This window comes from Gorilla gorilla, chromosome 19 (assembly GCF_029281585.2).
Source record: "Gorilla gorilla gorilla isolate KB3781 chromosome 19, NHGRI_mGorGor1-v2.1_pri, whole genome shotgun sequence".
NCBI lineage: Eukaryota > Metazoa > Chordata > Mammalia > Primates > Hominidae > Gorilla > Gorilla gorilla.
In genome coordinates, this window is record NC_073243.2 from 68,521,774 (window position 1) to 68,546,250 (window position 24,477).

General features: G+C 44.0%; 1 protein-coding gene and 1 long non-coding RNA gene across 6 annotated transcripts in view; one reads left to right on the top strand and one right to left on the bottom strand.

The window, feature by feature from the left end:
* CCL28 (C-C motif chemokine ligand 28) overlaps nucleotides 1-7,368 on the top strand; it is a 33,881-nt gene extending 26,513 nt beyond the window's left edge. For 4 of the 5 annotated variants that reach the window (XM_004058891.4, XM_055367512.2, XM_019013029.4 and 1 more), the window contains exon 3: nucleotides 3,940-7,368. In XM_004058891.4, coding sequence (XP_004058939.1) covers nucleotides 3,940-4,132 — 193 coding nt within the window. In that variant the 3' untranslated portion in view covers nucleotides 4,133-7,368. Of the gene's footprint in view, nucleotides 1-2,670; nucleotides 2,742-3,939 lie in introns of all 5 variants that reach the window. The other variant, XM_063700772.1, reaches the window with a different exon arrangement.
* On the bottom strand, nucleotides 14-24,299 carry LOC109023813 (uncharacterized). The gene is made up of 4 exons (XR_002003266.3): nucleotides 23,963-24,299; nucleotides 3,538-3,721; nucleotides 680-775; nucleotides 14-107 (listed from the first exon to the last, which is right to left on the bottom strand). It is a non-coding gene; the product is annotated as an uncharacterized lncRNA (long non-coding RNA).
* Nucleotides 24,300-24,477: the final 178 nt, after the last annotated feature.

A 24,477-nucleotide genomic window follows, 5' to 3' on the forward strand; every position in this document is an offset into this window, starting at 1 on the left:
AGAGGAAGTTTCTGTGGGTGTATAAGAGATTCTGGAGGTTATCCAGGGAAGGTATTGGTAACAGGATTTTCAGGGATGTTTCTTTGGGATAAGCAGGTGTCAGAGATCTGAAAGGCATAAGAACAGAAATGATGTTTTGCTGTGATAAGAGAAAATATAATCAGAAACATAAGTCTTCATTTTAAAAAGGACTCAATTTTAATTAAAGAGGAACTAGGAAGCCAATCAGTTGGATCTAAAAATATTTACTTTATTCAAGCACAATTTGTAAATTGACCTCTCTGTGCTAAGAAAGCTGAAAAATACAGAGTTGTTATGACCTAATCTCAAATAAAATTAAATTTAATTCTGTAGTATTTTTTAACCATAAATTACAGATCCTGTCTGTTGTGTTTCCTGATGTTCAACATGAATAGATAAAGATTCTCTTGTTTTCAGATTAGTTTAGTATGGAGCATGTCTTTACTTATCTAAAATGTAGTCCCTTATCCCTGACTGGGTATAAAGACTTTAAGATTTGAGAAAGTGTTTAAGATGCAGAAAGCATTGCTAACACTGGAAATGTAATTCCTAAGTAGCATGTATTACTAATAACAATTAATTAATATAAATCAACGTATGGTAAACTTACTAGGCTTCTTTTTCTTTTCTGCCTAGAAATCGGTCCTTTGTTTCATACCTTATAAATGGTCATTGTAGTTTTTGATGCCTGAGACAGCAGTTTTCTTGTTCAGACTCCTCTACAGTGACTTCATTAATGAGCTTCTCAATGTTTCTGAACATAAATACAATAAAAGGTTGTTTATCATGGCCGGGCGCAGTGGCTCACGCCTGTAATCCCAGCACTTTGGGAGGCCGAGGCAGGCGGATCACGAGGTCAGAAGATCGAGACCATCCTGGCTAACACGGTGAAACCCTGTCTCTACTAAAAATACAAAAAAATTAGCCGGGCATGGTGGCAGGCACCTGTAGTCCCAGCTACTAGGGAGGCTGAGGCAGGAGAATGGCGTGAACCCAGGAGGCGGAGCTTGCAGTGAGCCAAGGTCACGCCACTGCACTCCAGCCTGGGTGACTCCGTCTCAAAAAAAAAAAAAAAAAAAAAAAGTTGTTTATGTTGGGCAGAGGCCTGAGGATTCTTGAATCAAACAGACATTTTTTGTTGTGAGAAAATTTGAGGTTTTTAAATAGAATTATCTGGAAGGCTTGAGTAGTTTTTTAGATGTGGTTGTGAGGTGTTGTTGTGTTTAGAGGAATGGGTAAAGAAATAAAGTTTAAGGGATATTAAAGGTATAATCTCTATGGCAGGGCCACCCCTTTACGTCCATCAGACTATCTCCAGCTATCCTCCTGAGGGTTAAGAAAAAAAAAATAAGGGGATTGGCCTCAGGATTTCTTACAGTCAAAACTCTCCACCTACAAACTCACCATTGGGAAGGTGGGGATTGGTGCCCATCAGAATACTATGGAATTGCGAGTAGGGGAAGGAATGTGGAATAGGCCAGCCCCCTTTCCAACATTACTTCATCTCTTTCTATCCTGGTGGAAAATACATGGGATCCAAGTAGAGATTTAAGAAGTTTTTAAACTTTAGGATTCTAAAACATCATGGGATCTCAGATTTGGGAGCTGTATTCTGGTAGCTGATTTTTTTCCCCAGTTGAATTACATTGAGAGGTTGCCTCACCAGCAAGTCTTTGAAAAAGCCCACATGCTAGTTGTTGCCTGTTTTCCTATGGTCCTCCACCTTTCTGAATCCTCTGTCTATATCTCTTCCATCTGGTTCTCTCCTTCTCTCTGGTGCCAGTGCCCCTCCCTGAATCCCATCTCTCTTATTTTTATAATGGACTTGAATCCTAGGTCTTTCCTGTGTAACTTATGGGCTTATCTGCATGTCACAGAAATCTTCTTTTTTTTTCTTTTTGAGACAGAGTTTCCCTCTTGTTGTCCAGGCTGGAGTGCAGTGACACGATCTCAGCTCACTACAACCTCCGCCTACCTGGTTCAAATGATTCTCCTACCTCAGCCTCCCAAGTAGCTGGGATTACAGGTGCGTGCCACCATGCCCAGCTAATTTTTGTATTTTTAGTAGTAGAGACAGGGTTTCACCACGTTGGCCAGGCTGGTCTCGATCACCCGACCTCAGGTGATCTTCCTGCCTCGGCCTCCCAAAGTGTTGGGATTATAGGCGTGAGCTACCATGCCCGGCCTGCATGTCACTAAAATCTTTATCTGCTCAGTTTCTTTCTGACATCACAGGGAGAGGCAAGAGTTTTAGTCCTTTGGAAAGTGTAGGAGCTTCAGTGCCAGATTTTTGTTTGTTTGTTTGTTTTTGTTTCCTACGCAGCAGTGCTACAGCCACGTTTTCTCCTATGATAGCAAACCAACTGACCATAGTGAGAATCAGGCTGTTTGTTTTTTTTTAAGACTCTCTATCTAATACACATAGGGAATATATTATTCTCTTATTAAGATGCTCCACTTCTTTCAAATTAATATTCCCCACATGCTGGCTTTATTATGTTAAAGCTCATTTGTAACTTTCCCCCCATTCTCCCCACTTTTCTCCCATTTCAGGAGTCCCTACATTAGCTGAAAAAGATTCAACTTGCGTCATCTAGAAAAATAGCAGCTTACTCTCTACCCCACCTCTGTTTTTTCCCTGAATAACAGGGTCAGAAGTTTCAATTTATCTGGATACGGAAATACTGTATATGTAGAGCCAGCAGGATTTGTGACATTTGGTAAGAGCTGATGACCCCTCATGGGGAAATTAGAAGTCACCAATATCTTTTTCAACAAAAAAAATTCTTCTAGTTACCAGAAACTCTGCATGCTGTAGCATTCTCCCAGCCCACTGTGAAAACTTCATATAGAAAAATGAAAATCAGCCAGGTGCAGTGGCTCATGTCTGTAATTCCAGCACTTCAGGGGCTGAGGCAAGTGGATCACCTGAGTTCAGGAGTTCAAGACCAGCCCGGCCAACATAGTAAAACCCCATCTCTACTAATAATACAAAAATTAGCCAGGTGTGGTGGTGCACACCTGTAATCCCAGCTACTCGGGAGGCTGAGGCAGAAGAATCACTTGAACCCGGGAGACGGAAGTTGCAGTGAGCCGAGATCATGCCATTGCACTCCAGCCTGGGTGACAAGAGCAAAACTCCATCTCACCAAAAAAAAAAAAAAAAGAAAAGAAAAATGAAAATGAAAGCACATTCTGAACTGTGGCATAGATCTATATCATATTAAAATGTTAACAAATGCCTAGAATATCTTAGTTTTGTTTAAGTTTTAAATTAAGTTTGTTTTAAATTAGTTTAAGTTTTGAATAAGGCGTTTTCAAGACACTTCTAGACTATTCCTCCTTCAAGGAGCATAACTCCAGTAGGAAAGATGAGACAAGTACTCAGATAAAAGACAGAATAAAGTAAGTGCCAGAAAAGAGATAACTCTCACCCTTTTTTCAGAGGGGAAAAAAGACGGCATCTAGCTGAGAGAATCTACAAATCCTTACGGATCAGAAAAACCTCAAACAAACCTTAAGGATGTGTTTGAGATGGGCTGTGAGGATGAATTGGTTTTGTTGGGTTCACTTGGTTTTTATTATTGTCTCTTTTCCTCCTTTTCTTCTTCCTCTTTTTTCTCCTTCCTTTTCTCCTTCTCCTCCTCCTCATCCAATTCCTTCTTCTCCTCCTCTTTCTTTTAATACTCTCTGATGATATCTGAGGACCCACAGGCAGCAGTGTTTGTAAAGTCAAAATTGAAACTTGTGGTGCTCAGCTTTAGAATTCACTTCATTTCTACACTTAATTCAGAAATTTAGTCTGAATTTAGTCTCTAGGAATACAGTGTCCCAAAGTGGGAGCTGCATGTAAGTCACTAAGTGATTATTTATATATGTTTTATATCAGTGACTTTCTTTTGCTTCCTTTTCTAACAGCCTTCATGTCAAGCGCAGAAGAATCTGTGTCAGCCCGCACAACCATACTGTTAAGCAGTGGATGAAAGTGCAAGCTGCCAAGAAAAATGGTAAAGGAAATGTTTGCCACAGGAAGAAACACCATGGCAAGAGGAACAGTAACAGGGCACATCAGGGGAAACACGAAACATATGGCCATAAAACTCCTTATTAGAGAGTCTACAGATGAATCTACAGAGACAATTCCTCAAGTGGACTTGGCCATGATTGGTTGTAAGTTTATCATCTGAATTCTCCTTAGTGTAGACAACAGAACAAAACAAAATATTGGTTTTTAAAAAATGAACAATTGTGCGGTATGCAAATGTAGCCAATAATATACTCAACTGGAAAATGAAATGAAAAGATAATACTGGCTGGGTATGGTGGTTCACACCTTTTATCCCAGCGCTTCGGGAGGCTGAGGCAGGAGGATCACTTGAGACCAGGAGTTTGAGACCAGCCTGGGCAACATAGCAAGACCTCATTTCTACAAACAAAAAAAAAAATTAGCCCGGCATGGTAGTACTTGCCTATAATCCCAGCCACATGGAAGGCTGAGGTGGGAGGATCACTTGAGTCTGGGAGAGTTTGAGGTTGCAGTGAGCAGCCTGGGTGACAGAATGAGACCCTGTCTATAAAAATAATAATAATAATGATAGTGTATATCTTCATATAATATTTTAAGAGGAGCATATAGATATAACTTCTCCCAACTTTTTAATTATAGTTTTCCAAACTTACAGAGAAGTTAAAAGAATGATACAATGAACATCTATATATCTTTCACCACAATATTAATCATTGTTAATATTGTGTCACATTTGCTTTCTCTCTCCTCTCTTTATATGTGTTTCTATATAAAATATTATAACTTTTTAAATATATCTTGTTTTGCTAAACCATTTGAAAATAAGTTGAAAAAATCATGACACTTCACCCCTAGTTTCTTTTTGGTGTTATAACTTGACATACCCTAAAATAAAGACATTTTTCTACATAATCACCTTATCAGTTTTATACCTAAAAAATTAACAATTTCATCTAATATATTCCATATTCAAATTTTCCCAACTATTTAGAGAGCATTTTATGTAGTTTTTTTTTCACTCCAGTAATCAATCAAGGTTGACATACATATTGCAAATAATTGTTATTTTTCTTTAATATCTTTCAATCTAAGAAAGTTCCTCTGTCTTTTTTTTTTAATTTTTAAAATTATTTTGTTGAGGGAGGGTCTTGCTGTGTCTTCCAGGCTGGAGTGCAGTGGCACAATTTTGATTTTGGCTCACTGAAGCCTCAACCTCTAGGGCTCAAGCAATCCTCCCACCTCAGCCTCCCGAGTATCTGGGATCAAGGTGCATACCCACCACACCTGGCTAATTTTATTTATTTTTTGTAGAGACAGGGTCTCACTATGTTGCCCAGGTTGATCTCAAACTCCTGGGCTCAAGCGATCCTCCCACCTTAGCCTCCCAAAGTACTGGGATTATAGGTGTGAGCCACAGTGCCTGGCCTAATTATTTTCTTGTGATCAAATTCAGGTTTAATGTTTTTGGTTAAGAATTTCCTATGTGAATTCGTGTACTTATTTTGTCATTTAGAGTTCATAAATATTAGGGTTTATTTTCTAAATAGAATAGTTTAAACTAAATATAACTTCAAAATGTCTAGTTTGAGTAGCTACCGTTGTTTGGATTGAAATTTTCTGATACTGAAAAGAACAAAAAGCCTGCCTTGCTGCCCAGAACCTTTTGCCTCCCCCACTCAGTTCTTGGAGCAGCACTAGTTAGGGGCCCAGAGTTCGGCCTTCTGTGTGGTGATTTCACGCTCTGCCTAAACAAGGAGCCTACATCTTTTAGCTCCTATCCCACCCTTCTCACATGTTTTTGTTGTTGTTTGGTTGTTTTTTTTTTTGAGACAGAGTCTCACTCTGTTGCCCAGGCTGGAGTGCAGTGGCACAATCTCGGCTCATTGCAACCTCTGCCTCCCGCGTTCAAGTGATTCTCTTGCCTCAGCCTCCCAAGTAACTGATATTACAGGCGCCCGGCCACCACACCCCGCTGATTTTTGTATTTTTAGTAGAGACGGGGTTTTCCCACGTTGGCCGGGCTGGTCTCAAACTCCTGACCTCAAGTGATCCACCCATCTGTGCCTCCCAAAGTGCTGGAATTACCAGCGTGAGCCACCATGCCGGGCTTACACGTTTGAGTTGATACCATTGTGCCATTCCTCTTTTGGCCTCTTTTTTGTCCATAGAGGCTTCAAGATAGATAGGTAAGAGCCCAGTAGTGTTCACAAGAAGCCAATAGAGAGCAGGAGCCACTTTATCAGGTGGCAGGTGTCCTGGGCCTCCCTGCTGGCTAGTCCCAAGCGGTGGTGTTGCCAGGATGTCTTGGAGGTGATAATGGGACACACAGAGGCACTGAGTCTCCATAGGTTAAAATGCCACCAAAACTGGCCTTTGCCTAATATCCCTCATTGACTATTTAGCATTTAATTTATTTATTTTCCTGACATTTCTGCAAGCTTTGTATTTATATTTCCACTTTATGGATCAGGAAATTTGAGGCTCTTAGAGGTAAAATGACTTGCCCAGGTCACACAGGAAGTGGCAGAGACAAGCTTTTTAAATAAGAAAAAATTAATAAAATATAATATGAGAGTAACTTAAAATATTAATAAACCACAATTTTAAATTAATTGACCGTGATAACCAACATTAATAAAAGTTAAGATACCAAAACACTGGTGTCTAATTCTTTCAGCTAACAACTTGAATTATTTTCCATTTTATTTCTTCTTACTAGATCGATCTGCAATTCTACACAATTGTTGGGTAGCTATGAATGACAGTAGGTTTACATGATATATTTTAAAAACTGATTTTTCTGCAATGCAAATAATTGAAACTTTGAAGATAGAGTGCCTGGGAAACCAGATTTTTTTATTTTTATTTTTTTGAGATGGAGTCTTGCTCTGTCACCAGGCTGGAGTGCAGTAGTGTAATCTCGGCTCACTGCAATCTCTGCCTCCTGGGTTCAAGCAATTCCCTTGCCTCAGCCTCCCAAGTAGCTGGGACTACAGGTGCGCATCACCACATCTGGCTAATTTTTTGTATTTTAGTAGAGACAGGGTTTCACCATGTTGGCCAGGATGGTCTCAATCTCCTGACCTCGTGATCCACCGACCTCGGCCTCCCAAAGTGCTGGGATAACAGGCGTGAGCCACCGCGCCCGGCCAAAACCAGATTCTTAAAGAAATTACATTTTACAGGTTATTGCATGTGCTTAGTAAAACATTATTGTATCACTGTTACTGTACTATGTACTATTATTGTACTAAGAGTAAATACTGTTACTATATCATGAGTTACTGTATTATGAGTAAATCACCTCATTAATCCTTTAAGTTTTCTTTTTGAAAAGTTACATTTTTATTGAAGTAATATAGGTGTGTGATTTAAAAAATCAAAAGTACAGCAGAATTTATAATAAAAATAACATCCTCCCACCCTATCCTCCCTATTCCTAGACCTATCCTTGAGGCAACATCTTGTAATCCTTTTTTTTGAGACAGGGTCTTGCTCTGTTGCCCAGGCTGGAGTGCAGTGGAGCAATCTGGGCTCATTGCAATCTTGACCTCTTGAGCTCAAGCAATCCTTTTACCTCAGCCTCCCTAGTAGCTGGGACTACAGGCATGTGCCACCATGTCTGGCTATTTTTAAAAAGTTATTATTTTCTGTAGAGACAGGGTCTCACTATGTTGCCCAGGCTGGTCTTGAACTCCTGGGCTTAAGTGATCCTCCCATCTCACCCTCCCAAAGTGCTAGGATTATAGGCATGAGCCACTGCACCTGGCTTTCTTTTTTATTTTATTTTATTTTATTTTATTTTATTTTATTTTATTTTATTTTATTTTTTATTGATCATTCTTGGGTGTTTCTCACAGAGAGGGATTTGGCAGGGTCATAGGACAATAGTGGATGGAAGGTCAGCAGATAAACAAGTGAACAAAGGTCTCTGGTTTTCCTAGGCAGAGTGTTTGTGTCCCTGGGTACTTGAGATTAGGGAGTGGTGATGACTCTTAACGAGCATGCTGCCTTCAAGCATCTGTTTAACAAAGCACATCTTGCACCCCCCTTAATCCATTTAACCCTGAGTGGACACAGCACATGTTTCAGAGAGCACAGGGTTGGGGGTAAGGTCATAGATCAACAGGATCCCAAGGCAGAAGAATTTTTCTTAGTACGGAACAAAATGAAAAGTCTCCCATGTCTACCTCCCTCTACACAGAGACAGCAACCATCCGATTTCTCAATCTTTTCCCCACCTTTCCCCCCTTACTATTCCACAAAACCGCCATTGTCATCATGGCCCGTTCTCATTGAGCTGTTGGGTACACCTCCCAGACGGGGTGGTGGCCGGGCAGAGGGGCTCCTCACTTCCCAGTAGGGGCGGCCGGGCAGAGGCGCCCCTCACCTCCTGGACGGGGCAGCTGGCCGGGCGGGGGGCTGACCCCCCCACCTCCCTCCCGGACGGGGCGGCTGGCCGGGCAGAGGGGCTCCTCACTTCCCAATAGGGGTGGCCGGGCAGAGGCGCCCCTCACCTCTGGGATGGGGCAGCTGGCCGGGCGGGGGGCTGACCCCACCACCTCCCTCCCGGACGGGGCAGCTGGCCGGGCGGGGGGCTGACCCCCCCACCTCCCTCCCGGATGGGGCGGCTGGCCGGGCGGGGGGCTGACTCCCCCACCTCACTCCCGGTCGGGGTGGCTGGCCGGGCAGAGGGGCTCCTCACTTCCCAGTAGGGGTGGCCGGGCAGAGGCGCCCCTCGCCTCCTGGATGGGGCGGCTGGCCGGGCGGGGGGCTGACCCCCCCACCTCCCTCCCGGATGGGGTGGCTGGCCGGGTGGGGGGCTGACCCCCCCACCTCCCTCCCGAACGGGGTGGCTGGCCGGGCGGGGGGCTGACTCCCTCACCTCCCTCCTGGATGGGGCGGCTGGCCGGGCAGAGGGGCTCCTCACTTCCCAGTAGGGGTGGCCAGGCAGAGGCGTCCCTCACCTCCCGGATGGGGCGGCTGGCCGGGCGGGGGGCTGACCCCCGACCTCCCTCCTGGACGGGGTGGCTGGCCTGGCGGGGGCTGACCCCCACCTCCCTCCTGGACGGGGTGGCTGCTGGGCGGAGACGCTCCTCACTTCCCAGACGGGGTGGCAGCTGGGCAGAGGGGCTCCTCACTTCTCAGACGGGGCAGTTGCCAGGCGGAGGGTCTCCTCACTTCGCAGACGGGGTGGCCGGGCAGAGACGCTCCTCACCTCCCAGACAGGGTCACGGCCGGGCCGAGGCGCTCCTCACATCCCAGACAGGGCGGCGGGGCAGAGGCGCTCCCCACATCTCAGATGATGGGCGGCCGGGCAGAGATGCTCCTCACTTCCTAGATGGGATGGCGGCCGGGAAGAGGCGCTCCTCACTTCCTAGGTGGGATGGCAGCCGGACAGAGACGCTCCTCACTTTCCAGACTGGGCAGCCAGGCAGAGGGGCTCCTCACATCCCAGATGATGGGCGGCCAGGCAGAGACGCTCCTCACTTCCCAGACGGGGTGGCGGCCGGGCAGAGGCTGCAATCTCGGCACTTTGGGGGGCCAAGGCAGGCGGCTGGGAGGTGGAGGTTGTAGCGAGCCGAGATCACGCCACTGCACTCCAGCCTGGGCACCATTGAGCACTGAGTTAACGAGACTCCGTCTGCAATCCCGGCATCTCGGGAGGCCGAGGCTGGTGGATCACTCGCGGTTAGGAGCTGGAGACCAGCCCGGCCAACACAGCGAAACCCCGTCTCCACCAAAAAAATACGAAAACCAGTCAGGCGTGGCGGCGCGCACCTGCAGTCGCAGGCACTCGGCAGGCTGAGTCAGGAGAATCAGGCAGGGAGTTTGCAGTGCCCTGAGATGGCAGCAGCACAGTCCAGCTTCGGTTAGGCATGAGAGGGAGACCGTGGAAAGGGGAGAGGGAGAGGGAGAGGGAGAGGGAGAGGGAGAGCACCTGGCTTTCGTAATCCTTTAAAAAGTTTAAGTTCTAGTGGTTACTTCTGTGATTTCAAATGAAACGCTTAAAGTATCATTTCTTTGCTTATCTCTTCCCTTCTTTCTCCTCATCCTAGTGCTTGATGTTTCATTACAATTATTTTTCTTTATCTCTGTAACTTTCAATAATATACTTGTCTTCCGTTTATTAGTCTTTTTAAAATAACTTTTTCTTTTTTCTTTCTTTCTTTTCTTTTTTTTTTTTTTTTTTTTGATACAGAGTCTCACTCTATCACACAGGCTGGAGGGCAGTGGCAGGATCTCAGTTCACCCCAACCTTTGCCTCACGGGTTCAAGGGATTCTCGTGCCTCAGCCTTCCAAGTAGCTGGGATTACAGGTGTGCGCCAGTACGCCTGGCTAGTTTTAGTATTTTTTGTTACAGACAGGGTTTCACCATATTGGCTGGGCTGGTCTCAAACTTCTGATCTCAAGTGATCCATCTGCCTTGGCCTCCCAAAGTGCTGGGATTACAGGCATGAGCCACTGCACCTGGCCTACGTATTAGGCTTTATGTAAGATGTACATAGTACTCCATACTCCTTTCCTTTTCCTCCTATTGAAACTGTTCCTATAAACTTTATAAAATTAATCAGAGAAGAAGAGAGGGTGAGAAACATAAATAATCCAAGCTTGCAGCACATTCAGCATTAATCACTAGGTCACTTTGCTTGCTGACCCCTTCCTCATAGTTGTTTGGCTATTGCTTCAGAATTATGTGGAGTCTGTTACTAGATTATAGTTCCCCTTAACTGCTCTATAGATAACAGCTTGAACATTATGAAATGCTAAGTTTTCCCTTCGAGACATTCTTTCAGGTCCTGCATACTGATGAAACTACTGATGTCAGCTGGTCTGAAGGACCCTACCAGAAGCTAAATCATCAAAGAATGCAATTTCCATATCCTAATGATTTAATCTCCCTTACCCTGACCAATCAGTGACCCAAATTTTCCAGCCCCTTGCCTCCCAGAACCCCAGCCCAGAACTCTTCAGAGATTTAAGAATCTCCTCGTACCTCCTGACTCAGCACCATGTAATCATTAAACTCTCTGTTGCAAACTCTGCTGTCTCAATGTATCAGTCTGTTACTGCACAGTGGGTGTATGAACCTGTTGGTCTTATGACACTATCCTCCTATGTTATGTCACATCAGCTATACTTTTACATTTATATATCTGATGTTGATAATTCTAACTCTGCACTATAGTAATAATTGTCTTTCCTGTTTTGCTTAGGGCAGGGTTTCACAATCCTGGCACTACTGACATCTTGGGCTGATAATTCTTTGTTGTGGGGGGCTCTCCCATATACTCTAGGTGGGTTAGTAGTATCTCTGTCCTCTACCCACCAGATGACATCCAAAAATGTCTGAAGATATTGCCAAATGTCCCCTGGGGAGGGGTATAAAAATCTCCTCTAACCCCAGTTGAAAACAACTGGTCTAGAATCTAAGGTAGATTTCAAAATTGGAAACCAGTGTAGTCAGAAAAATTCTGAGATGACCCCTAAATTTTCTGCCCTGGTATAGACATACCTCCCAAGCACCAATCTAGGTGCTGCAGTGAAGTTATTTTGCAAATGTAATTAAGGTCACAAATCAGTTGACCTTAAGATAGGGAAATTATCCATGTGATAGTGACTTAATCACAGGAGCCCTTTCAATTTTTTGAGACAGAGTTTCGCTCTTGTTGCCCAGGCTGGAGTGCAATGGCACAATCTCAGCTCACCACAACCTCTGCTTCCCAGGCTCAAGCAATTCTCCTGCCTCAGCCTCCCGAGTAGTTGGCATTACAGGCACACACCACCACACCCGACTAATTTTTTATATTTTTGGTAGAGACGGGGTCCGCCCGCCTCAGCCTCCCAAAGTGCTGGGATTACAGGCATGAGCCACCATCCCCGGCCCCAAGTTCTTTATATAGCCTACTATTCTTGCCTTTATCAGTCACTTGAAATCTTGAGATGACCACTTGTGCATATGAAGCTGTTTATAGTTCTAAGATTTTTAAGTAACAGCGTTCACGTCAACTGCATTGCTGGGGAGGGCTGTGCCCTTCAAAATGAGTGCAAAATGTCTGCCTCCAGATCCCTAAAAGTGGGCAATGACTTTTCTATCAGTTGACAATGGCCTTTTTTTTTTTTTTTTTTTTTAGCTTTCTGTCTGTTTCTGACGGGTGCTTCTGTTTCTGGCTACCCTGGATTGGTAGATGAGTTTTTACTCCTTTTTTTTTTTTTGAGACAGAGTCTCGCTCTGTCCCCCAGGCTGGAGTGCAGTGACATTTTTACTCCTTTTAATAGGAAGACTATTGGTCGGGCACAGTGGCTCACGCCTGTAATCCCAGCACTTTGGGAGACCGTGGTGGGTGGATCACGAGGTCAGGAGTTTGAGACCAGCCTGGACAACATGGTGAAACACCTTCTGTACTAAAAATACAAAAAATTAGCTGAGCATGGTGGCAGGCACCTGTAATCCCAGCTACTCGGGAGGCTGAGGCAGGAGAATTGCTTGAACCTGGGAGGCGGAGGTTGCAGTGAGCTGAGACCGCAGTATTGCACTCCAGCCTGGGCAATAGAGCGAAAGTCCATCTCAAAAAAAAGAAAACAAAAAGATCTTTCATTTTGTAGAAAATGGATTTTCTGGGTAATGCCATTAAACTTCACTATTTCAATCTAAATTGGGATGGCTAGCAGACAATCTAAAATGCTTCACTCATTCTTTGAAGCTTAACTAGAGAATGAGAGAAGGAGGACAAAGATGACCTAAATGTGGTATTAGTACGCATCCCTGTGAGATCTGAATTTTTTTTTTTTTTTTTTTTTTAGACAGAGTCTCACTCTTGTCGCCCAAGCTGGATTGCAGTGGCTCGATCTCGGCTCACTGCAACTTTCACCTCCTAGGTTCAAGCGATTCTCTTGCCTCAGCTTCCTGAGTAGCTGGGATTACAGGCGTGCACCATCACACCCGGCTAATTTTTGTATTTTTAGTAGAGATGGGGTTTCACCATGTTGGTCAGGCTGGTCTTGAACTTCTGACCTCGTGATCCGCCCGCCTTGGCCTCCCAAAGTGCTGGGATTACAGGCGTGAGCCGCTGCACCCAACCTTGAATTTTTATACTATCACAGAATAAATGGAACTATGATATATGTTTCACAATTACATAGCTAATTCGATGTTCTTTTAGCAATTCTAGCACATTGTTTTTACAATGATGAAATCATTGTTTCCCTCTGGTAAATGTGGGTGACTCCAGGCTCATTCCATCCTAATGCCATGCTTATGCTCTTCCTCATTATTCCTGACAGATAACTGATTAACTGGCATATTGCAGCCTCTATATATTCTTGCCATTCTACCTCCATATAAACTTATCAAAACAGTACAGCATCTCCTTTCTTCATCCAGTGTTTAGCACATGGTAGGCACTCAGTAAATATTTATTGATAAATATATGTAGGCAAGTGACATCTTATTTGCTCAATTACAATGAAAACAAAACACCACAGAGCAGTCATGCACTCTTGAGATGACCAACTTCTACTGAAAAATGAGAAGGCTACTGAGGGTTAAATTCTGCCAAGACCTGGCCTAGGAAACTATGTTAAATTAAGCCAGTGTGACTGGGCTCCAGTGTTTCCAAGCTTTTCCTAATATCAGACTTTTCATGCCCTCAGCCTGTCTATAAGATAGACATATCTCTATTTCTGCTCATTTTTCTCCCAGGCCATAATTATATGCATCAGTGAGTTAAAAAACCTTCTTTACACAGTAGGTAGGACAGGAGAAACGGCTTCTGGAAGACCAACTTTGCTAAACGCAGGCTACAGTGAAGACAAATGGCACAATCTGTGAGAAAAGTCAGTTTTGGAAAGAATGTGGGAACATAGTGGCCTTGGAGATTATAAAAGATGAAGAAAGGAGGTGATGCCCTGTTGATTCTTTACTTGGAGAGTTACCCTGGACCAATCAGAAGGGCTAAAATTTAAAAGATAAAAATATCAAGTGTTAGTCCGGGTGTGGTGGCTCACGCCTGTTATCTCAGCACTCTGGGAGGCCAAGGCAGGTGGATCACCTGAGGTTGGGAGTTCAAGACCAGCCTGACTAACATGGAGAAACGCCGTCTCTACTAAAAATACAAAATTAGCCGGGCGTGGTGGCACATGCCTGTAATCCCAGCTACTCGGGAGGCTGAGGCAGGAGAATCACTTGAACCAGGGAGGCGGAGGTTACAGTGAGCCAAGATCGCGCCACTGCACTCCAGCCTGGGCAAAAGAGTGAGACGTCATCTCACACACACACACAAAAAAATCAAGTGTTAGTAAGGATGTGGAGCAACTGGAACTTTTATGTGTGTGCGAGGAGGTGCAAATTAATAAAATCATTTTGGAGAACTGTCTTCACTATCTAGTCATATACCTATGCTATGACCCAGAAATTCCACACGTGGGTATTAATAGTATCTAGTTAAGTGAATATGTTCGCCAAAACACATGTATAAGAATGTTCAGGCTGGGCGTGGTAGCTCACGCCTGTAATCTTAGCACTTTGGGAGGCCGAGGTGGGTGGATCACCTGAGGTCAGGAGTTTAAGACCAGCCTAGCCAACATGGCGAAACCCCATCTTTGCTAAAAATACAAAAATTAGCCGGGCGTGGTGGTGAGGGCAACTGTAATCCCAGGTTCTCGGGAGGCTGAGGCAGGAGAATCACTTGTACTTGGGAGGCAGAGTTTGCAGTGAGGAAAGATCATACCACTGCACTCCAGCGTGGGCAACAAAGCAAGACTCTGTCTCAAAAAATAAAATAAAGTCAGATAACAGCTCTAAAAGAAAAAAAAAAAGAATGTTCATAGCAGCCCCCAAACTGGAAACTACGTAAGTGTCCATCAACAGTAGAATGGATAAATTCAAAATATTATATGCATATAGTGAATATAACATTTGGCTGGGCATGGTGGCTCGCCCTTGTAATCCTAGCATTTTGGGAGCCCAAGGTGGGTGAATCAGTTGAGGTCAGGAGTTTGAGACCAGCCTGACCAACATGGAGAAACCCCATCTCTACTAAAAATACAAAAATTAGCTGGGCATGATGGCACACACCTGTAATCCCAACTAATCAGGAGGCTGAAGCAGAAGAATCTCTTGAACCTGGGAGGCGGAGGTTGCAGTGAGCTGAGATTGCCCCACTGCACTCCAGCCTGGGTGTCAAAGCAAGATTCTGTCTCAAGCAAACAAACAAACAAAACAGAAAGAATATAATTGTGTTAATGAGAAAGGATGTCTAAAGGACATGAGTCCTCTTCAACGACTCATGAAATAATACAGATGTATCTCACAAGCATAATGCTGATAGAACAAGACCAGATACAAATGAGCCAGTATTAGTTATTGCTACAGTTAGCTATGTTTGCCCCCCAAAACTCATATTGAAATTAGATCCCCAATATTGGAGGAGGAGCCCAATGGAAGGTGTTTGGGTCATTAGGGCAGATCCTTCATGAATGGCTTGGTGCCGTCCTTGTGGTACTGAATAAGTTCCCATGCTGTTACTAATCTGGAAAGCAGGTTGTTAAAAAAAGAGCCTGGCACCTCCCCCACGCTCTTGCTTCCTCTCTTACCATGTGATCCACACTGGCTCCCCTTTGCCCTCCACCATTAGTGGAAGCAGCCTGAAATCCTCAACAGAAGCAGATGCTTGTGCTCTTGTACAGCCTGCAGAATGGTGAGCCAACTAAACTTCTTTTCTTTATAAATTACTCAGCCTCAGCTATTCCTTTATAACATAAACAGACTGAGATAGTTATCCATTAATGTATAATAAGTTACCCCAAAACTTAGCGACTTAAAACAACACATATTTATTATCTCATAGTGTCTGTGGATAAGGAATTTGGGAGTGGCTCAGCTGGATGGTTTTGGCTCAGGCTGTCTCATGAAGTTGCAGTCAGAATGTCTGCAGGGGCAGCAGGCATCTGAAGGCTTGACTGGGGCTGAAGGATTCCCCTCTCAGATGGCTCACTCACGTGTTGTTAGAAGGAGGCCTCATGTGGGTCTCTCCATGAGCTGTCTGAGTATTCTCACAACATAGCATCTGAATCCCTCAGAGAAAGTGATCCAAGAGACAGCACAAGGAGAAAGCCTCAGTGATTTTATGACCTAGCATTAGAAGTGACTTATCCTGTCTCTGTAGGTTATACAGACCAAATCTGATACCACGTGGGTGGGGACTACACAATGGCATGAACACCAGAAGTCGAGGATCACTGGGGACAATTTTGGAGGCTGGAATCATCCATTCCACACGTTTCTATAAATATAAAGTACAAAAACCAGTGAAACTAAGCTATGCTGTTGGTTAAGATAATGGTTACTCTGGGGAGAAGGTAGTGACTAGAAGGAGGGAAGAGATGGGCATTTGGGGATGCTAGTAATGTTCTGTTGCTTGATATAGGTGTAGTTATACGACTAAATTAATCAGGCTGTAACTTATATGTTCCTCCATATATATTAAACTTTGACAACTTAAGCAGATTAAGAAAAACGAAGAAGGAGAAAAGAAAGAGAGAAAGAAGCCAGGCATGGCGGCTCACTCCTGTAATCCCAGCACTTTGGGAGGCCAAAGGGGGTGGATCACTTGAGGTCAGGAGTTTGAGACCAGCCTGGCCAATGTGGTGAAACCCCATCTCTACTAAAAATACAAAAATTAGCTGGTCATGGTGGTGGGTGCCTGTAATCCCAGCTACTCAGAAGGCTGAGGCAAGGGAATAGCTTGAACCCAGGAGTCAGAGGTTGCAGTGAGCGAGGTCACGCCACTGCACTCCAGCATGCACAACAAAGCAAGACTCTGTCTCAAAAAAAAAAAAAAAAAAAGAGAGTGAAAGAGAGAGAGAGATAAAGGAAGAAAGAAAAAGAACTCTGGAATACATCCAGAGGACATGGGATTCATATTCTGTGAATGGAAAATCAGACCTTCTCAAGAAGGTGCTTAGCTCAGTGGCCCAGTGACCCAGTGCAACATAACTCAGAAGGAGAAGGGAGATCCTGATCCATTTGAGTGATCTAGGACACAATACATTGGCAGCTGTCTTATTATTAACCCAGGTGCCATAAATTCCTGAGTATATAAACAGGTAAAGATATTAGAAGAAGCAGGAGTAATAAAATTTAGATGTCTGCAATATTGCTCCATTCCTGGGTGTATCATGCCAACCACCAAGAGACAACAGATTGTCTGTGCATTGATATGCGTAGTCATGACCTCATAAGACTGTTGAGAGATTAAGCGATATGATGTGTGAGAAAGTAGGAGCATAGCATGGAGGAGGCACTGAACACATGTTTATGTATTCGTTAACTGGTATTTGAATTATATATTGCCATCTAACTCACCATCTTAAAATTTAGTGCTTTAAAACAACAGTAATTTATTATTTCTCACAATTTTCTGGGTTAGCTGGGGCTCAGTTGGACAGTTCTTATATTGGTCTCACTTGAAGTCTTTTATGTGGGTACAGTCAGATGCTTGGGACTGGAAAGTCCAAGATGGCTGCACTCCCATATCTAGCACTTTGTGGGGATGACAGGAAAGTTGAGCCCCACAGGGTGCTGAGATCACAGGATCTAGTCTTTCTCCATAGTCTCAGAGTCTTTTCCTCTCCATGTGGTCTCTTCCCATACTATCTCTAGTAGAGTAGCCAAACTTTTTTCATGGCGACTCAGGGTTCCCAAAAGTACAAACATGGAAGCTGCCAGGTCTTGTGCCACATTCAGTTAATTAAAACAAGTTGGCAGATTCCATTTGGGAAGGGACTGTATACCAGGAGGTATGATTCATTGGAGGTCATCTTTGGAGTCTAGCTGCCACATGTGGACACTTAAAATATATATCAAGGCCAGGCACAGTGGTGGGCCTGTAATCCCAGCAGGAGGATGTTGGGAAGCCAAGGTGGGTGGATCACTTGAGGTCAGGAGTTCAAGACCAGCCTGGCCAACATGGTGAAACCCCGTCTACTGAAAATACAAAAATTAGCCGAGTGTGGTGGCACACACCTGTAATCCCAGCTACTTGGGAGGCTGAGGTAGGAGAATCACTTTAACCTGGGAGGCGGAGATTGCAGTGAGCCAAGATCCCACCACTGCACTCCCACCTGGGCAGCAGAGAGAGAATCCATCTCAAAAACAGAAAAGAAAAGAAATAGAATTTAAAAAATAAAATAACATACATATCAGGAAACATCAATTTTGTTTATTTCAAGAATGTACTTTCTCAATTTGTTTCTACTTTTTGTCTCAATTTTTTAAGATCAGCTTTAGGTATACTAGAAATTAACAAACTAATGAGCCTGGTGGGGAATCTTCTAAAATGGTTCCCAATCATCCCTGCCTTCTAGTGTTCATGCCCTTAAGCAATCCCCTTCCCTTGAGCGTGGGCTGAACCTAGTGATTTGCTTCTAACAAATAAAATACAGCAAAAGTGAGGGGATGTCAGTTTTTTAATGAATTATAAAAGATTGTGACTTTGTCTTACTGGTTCTCTCTCTCTCTCTCTCTCTTTCTCTCTTTCTCTCTCTCTCTCTCCCCCTGCCCCCCACCCCACCTCTCAAAGACACTCTCCTGTCTTCTTGGCTTACTTGCTGTATGAGTTTGCTAGGGTTGCCATAACAAAGTACCACAAACTAGGTGGCTTAACAACAGAAATTTATTGTCTCACGGTTTCAGAGTCTAGAAGTCTGAAGGTATCAGCCGGGTTGGTTCCTTCTGAGGGCTGTGAAGGAGGGTTCTGTCCCACACCTCTCTCCTTGGCTTGTGGATGGCTGATGGCCAGCTTCTCCCAGTGTCCCTTCACATCATCTTCTTTCTACATGTGTCCATTTCTGTGTCCAAAATTCCCCTTTATATGAAGACCTCAGTCATACTGGATTAGGGCCCACCCTAATGACCTTATTTTAGCATAGCTAATTAAATCTATAACAACTCTATTTCCAAATAAAGTCATACCCTGAGGTAGTAGGGGTTAGGACTTTAACAATTCAACCCATAACAGGGAGGATGAGTGCTGTGGGAATGGGAAAGGAAATGTTGTTTTCTTTAAAGTACATGACTCAGAGGTTGCATATAGCACCTCCCCTCATATTCCATTGGCCAGCAGTTAGCCGCATGGCCACATGACCATCCAACCTCAAGAGAAAAAGGAAATATAGTTCTTAGCTGGTGGCCACCTGCCAGCCAAAACTGTTGTTGTTTTATTATTAGAGAAAGATGGGGAAAAAGGATATTGGGGGCAACTAGCAGCTTCAGATACATTATAGTTTGCAAAAATTTTGTGAAGGAGAGAACTACCTCCTCCAAACTGCAATAATAATTGCTCTTTTGTTGCAACTACCAACCTACCATACCAGAAATATTATGATTAGTCCTCACAATAACCCTGAGAGTCATTTTTCCTCCCACGTATTACAAAAGGAAAAATCAAGGTTCAGAGAGATTAAGCAATTTGGTCAGAGCCAAACCCTTTAAGTGGTGGAGCCTGGAATCCAACAGAGGATTCTGTCTGGTGTTAAAGCCTGACCATTTCACTGCACCCCATCACATACCCTAGCAAGCAGCACTCCAGCAGGCCTACCTCATTTGTACTGCTTAACTTCATGGCAGTTCTGGGTAGTGACTTGAAGATTTGTATGGGACTTTATGGGCTAACAAAGTGAGAGACAATCAGAATTCCTATATAAAACATACACTGGTAGTTGTGGGCAAGATAGCCAAATAGGAACAGCTAGGGCCTGCAGCTCCCAGCAAGATCAAAGCAGAAGGCAGGTGATTTCTGCATTTCCAACTGAGGTACACGGCTCACTTCACTGGGACTGGTTAGATAGTGGGTGCAGCCTACAGAGGGTGAGTCAAAGCAGGGTGGGGCCTGCATCTTCCAGCAAGATCAATGCAGAAGGCAGGTGATTTCTGCATTTCCAACTGAGGTACATGGCTCACCTCACTGGGACTGGTTAGATAGTGGGTGCAGCCTACAGAGGGTGAGCCAAAGCAGGGTGGGGCATCCCCTCACCCAGGAAGCGCAAGGGGTTGGGGAACTCCCTTCCCTAGCCAAGGGAAGCCGTGAGGGACTGTGGCATGAGAAACAGTGCACTCCGGCCCAGATACTATGCTTTTCCCGCAGTCTTCACAACCCGCAGACCAAGAGATTCCCTTGGGTGCTTACGTCACCAGGGCCCTGGGTTTCAAGCACAAAACTGGGTGGCCATTTGGGCAAACACCAAGCTAGCTGCAGGAGTTTTTTTTTCATACCCCATTGGCACTTGGAATACCAGTGAGACAGAACTGTTCACTACCCTGGAAAGGGGGCTGAAGCCAGGGAGCCAAGTGGTCTAGCTCAGCAGATCCACCCCCACAGAGCCCAGCAAGCTAATATCCACTGGCTTGAAATTCTTGCTGCCAGCACAGCAGTCTGAAGTCCACCTGGGGTGCTCAAGCTTGGTGGGAGGAGGGGTGTCCACCATTACTGAGGCCTGAGTGGGCATGCAAACAAAGTGTAAACACAAACACGGTGTAAACACAAACACAGTGTAAACAAACTGTAAACACAAACGCAGTGTAAACAAAGCATAAACACAAACACAGTGTAAACAAAGCCACTGGGAAGTTCGAACTGGGTGGAACCCACAGCAGCTCAGCAAAGCCACTGTAGCCAGACTGCCTCTCTAGACTCCTCCTCTCTGGCAGGGCATCTCTGAAAGAAAGGCAGCAGCCGGTAGTCAGGGGCTTATAAATAAAACTCCCATCTCCCTGGGACAGAGCACCTGGGGGAAGGAGCTGCTGTGGGTGCAGCTTCAGCAGACTTAGACATTCCAGCCTGCTGGCTTTGAAGAGAGCAGCAGATCTCCCAGCATAGCACTTGAGCTCTGCTAAGGGACAGACTGCCTTCTCAAGTGGGTCCCTGACCCCCATGCCTCGTGACTGGGAGACACCTCCCAGCAGGGGCTGACAGACACTTCATACAGGAGAGCTCCAGCTGGCATCTGGCAGGTGCCCTTCTGGGATGAAGCTTCCAGAGGAAGAAACTGCAGCCTCCGCTGGTGATACCTAGGCAAACAGGGTCTGGAGTGGACCTCCGGCAAACTCCAGCAGACCTACAGAAGAGGGGCCTGACTGTTAGAAGGAAAACTAACAAACAGAAGGGAATAGCATCAACATCAACAAAAAGGACGTCCACACAGAAACCCCATCAAAGGTCACCAACATCAAAGACCAAAGGTAGATAAATCCATGAAGATGAGGAAAAACCAGCTCAAAAAGGCTGAAAATTCCAAAAACCAAAATGCCTCTTCTCCTCCAAAGGATCACAATTCCTCATCAGCAAGGCAACAAAACTGGAGGGAGAATGAGTTTGATGAATTGACAGAAGTAGACTTCAGAAGGTGGGTAATAACAAACTCCTCCGAGCTAAAGAAGCATGTTCTAACCCAATGCAAGGAAGCTAAGACCCTTGAAAAAAGGTTAGAGGAATTGCTAATGAGAATAACCAGTTTAGAGAAGAACATAAATGACCTGAAGGAGCTGAAAAACACAGCACGAGAACTTCATGAAATATATACAAGTATCAATAGCCAACTCAATCAAGTGGAAGGAAGAAAGGGTATCAGAGATTGAAGATCAACTTAATGAAATAAAGCGTGAAGACAAGATTAGAGAAAAAAGAATGAAAAGGAACGAACAAAGCCTCCAAGAAATATGGGACTACATGAAAAGACCAAACCTATGTTTGATTGGTGTACCTGAAAGTGATGGGGAGAATAGAACCAAGTTGGAAAACACTCTTCAGGATATTATCCAGGAGAAATAGCCCAACCTAGCAAGACAGGACAACATTCAAGTTCAGGGAATACAGAGAAAACCAGAAAGATACTCTTCAAGAAGAGCAATCCCAAGATATATAATCCTCAGATTCACCAAGGTTGAAATGAAGGAAAAAATGCTGAGAGATTTTTGTCACCACCAAGCCTGCCTTGCAAGAGCTCCTGAAGGAAGCATTAAATATGGGGGGGAGAAAAAAACAACAATACCAGCCACTGCAAAAACATACCAAATTATAAAGACCATTGACATTATGAAGAAACTGCATCAACTAACAGGCAAAATAACTAGCTAGCATCATAATGACAGGATCAAATTTGCACATAACAATATTAACCTTAAATGTAAATGGGCTAAATGCCCCAATTAAAAGACACAGACTGGCAAATTGGATAAAGAGTGAAGACCACTGGGCACGGTGGCTCATGCCTGTAAACCCAGCACTTTGGGAAGCTGAGGTGGGTGGATCACAAGGTCAGGAGATCGAGACCATCCTGGCTAACATGATGAAACCACATCTCTACTAAAAATACAAAAATTAGCTGGATATGGTGGCACATGTCTGTAATCCCATCTACTTGGGAGGCTGAGGCAGGAGAATCACTTGAACCAGGGAGTCCGAGGTTGCAGTGAGCCAAGATCACGCCACTGTACTCCAGCCTGGCGACAGAGCAAGACGCCATCTCAAAAAAAAAAAAAAAAAAAGAGTCAAGACCCATCAGTGTGGTGTATGCAGGAGACCCATCTCACATGCAAAGACACACATAGGCTCAAAATAAAGGGATGGGGGAATATTTACCAAGCAAATTGAAAACAACAAAAAAAGCAGGGGTTGCAATCCTAGTCTCTGTTAAAACAGACTTTAAACCAACAAAGATCAAAAAATACAAAGAAAGGCATTACATAATGGTAAAGGGATCAATGCAACAAGAAGAGCTAACTATCCTAAATATATATGCACCCAATACAGGAGCATCCAGATTCATAAAGCAAGTTCTTAGAGACCTACAAAGAGACTTAGACTCCTGCACAGTAATAATGGGAGACTTTAACACCCCACTGTCAATATTAGATCGAGACAATAAATTAACATGTTTTTTTAGAACTGAAATAATTACATTCTATGATAAAATTATTTTGAGATTAATATACCATAAGGCTGCCAGAAATCTATTATCTTTGTACAAATTGATATTTTTTTAAATTCCTTATTTTTATCAACACATTGTAATTATATATATTTATGGGGTACAATTTGATATTTTGATATATATATGTTGTATAATGATCAAATCAGGGTACTTAGCATACTCAAAAAAATACAGTGGCATAAACATATAAAACACTCTACACAATACACATACATACACACACATGTACATGTACATACACACACACACATATATAGTTTTGCTTTTGTGGAAAATAACTGTCCTTTCCTTTTTTCCTCCAAGAGCATCACTTTGCTCTGTGTTGCTCTGGTTTTAAAAAAAAAAATCACAATGTTTATCAGAAAATAAGGTTTGTAGTCTGCTTTGCCTATGGAGTAGCCATTCTTTATTCCTTTACTTTGCTAGTAAACTTGCTTTCACTTTTTAAAAAGCAGAAAAAGAAAAGAAGATATATAAATAAGATTTTGCTGAAGTTGAGCAGTGAGTTTTATCCCTGTCCCTCTCCCAAATCTGATGGCAGGTTATTGTTTCAATTATCTTAGCCACTTTTTCTTTTTCTCTAGGCAGAGGCAGGGAGTCAATTGGGGATGATGATTCACTAGTCTCAATTGCTCTGTGAAGGCTTTCTTGAGTGGCTTCTATTTCGTTGTGTAAACCCAAAGGTTGCCATAAGATGATCCTCTCCTCTCCCCCTTTATGGGTTAGCAGCAGTTTCTTCCACTAATCTATGAAAATTCTGGAAAAGAGGTATGTAGGTAACATCAGAGAGCCAGAGCTTTTTGGGAAAGAGGTACCAACACTCTAATCTGAGCTACTGAAATTGGAGATAGGGAAACCTGTCAGGGTAAACCCCTGAAGTCAGCTGGCAGGCAAGGCACCAGTTGCCACAAAGGGAAACTCACCTGAAGGGCAAGTGCATTCTCAGTTGGTCACTCGGGCTTGACACCAGGGACTCAGTGCTTGGGCATGGAGGTGGATTCTTTCTACTTCAGTGAGTGATTAAGAGACAAAATGCTCAAGACCTTACCACTCAGGGTATGGAATCTGAGCCTATGTGCTTCCCAGGACAGCTGCAACTGTGGAGCCCAATTCTGGAGTAAATGAAGTTGGTTGTGTGTCTGGTCCAGTAAGGATATCATCATCTACTGAACTGTGGTATTAGTAAAGCCCCGTGAGGGCAGAGCCATGTCTAGTGTGTTCCCTGTTGTATTCCTGGTGCCTAGCCCACTATCTTGTATGTGGAAGGTGCTCAGTGAATACTTCATCATAAAAGATGTTAAAGAATTCAGGGTCTAGAATTCAGTAACATAACACTGTGGTAGCAACCACAGCAACCATAGCAACCATGCTGGTAGACTCAAATCTCTCTCTCTACCTCATATCTGGAAAACAAAAGTGCCCTGCTTTGGACTGAATT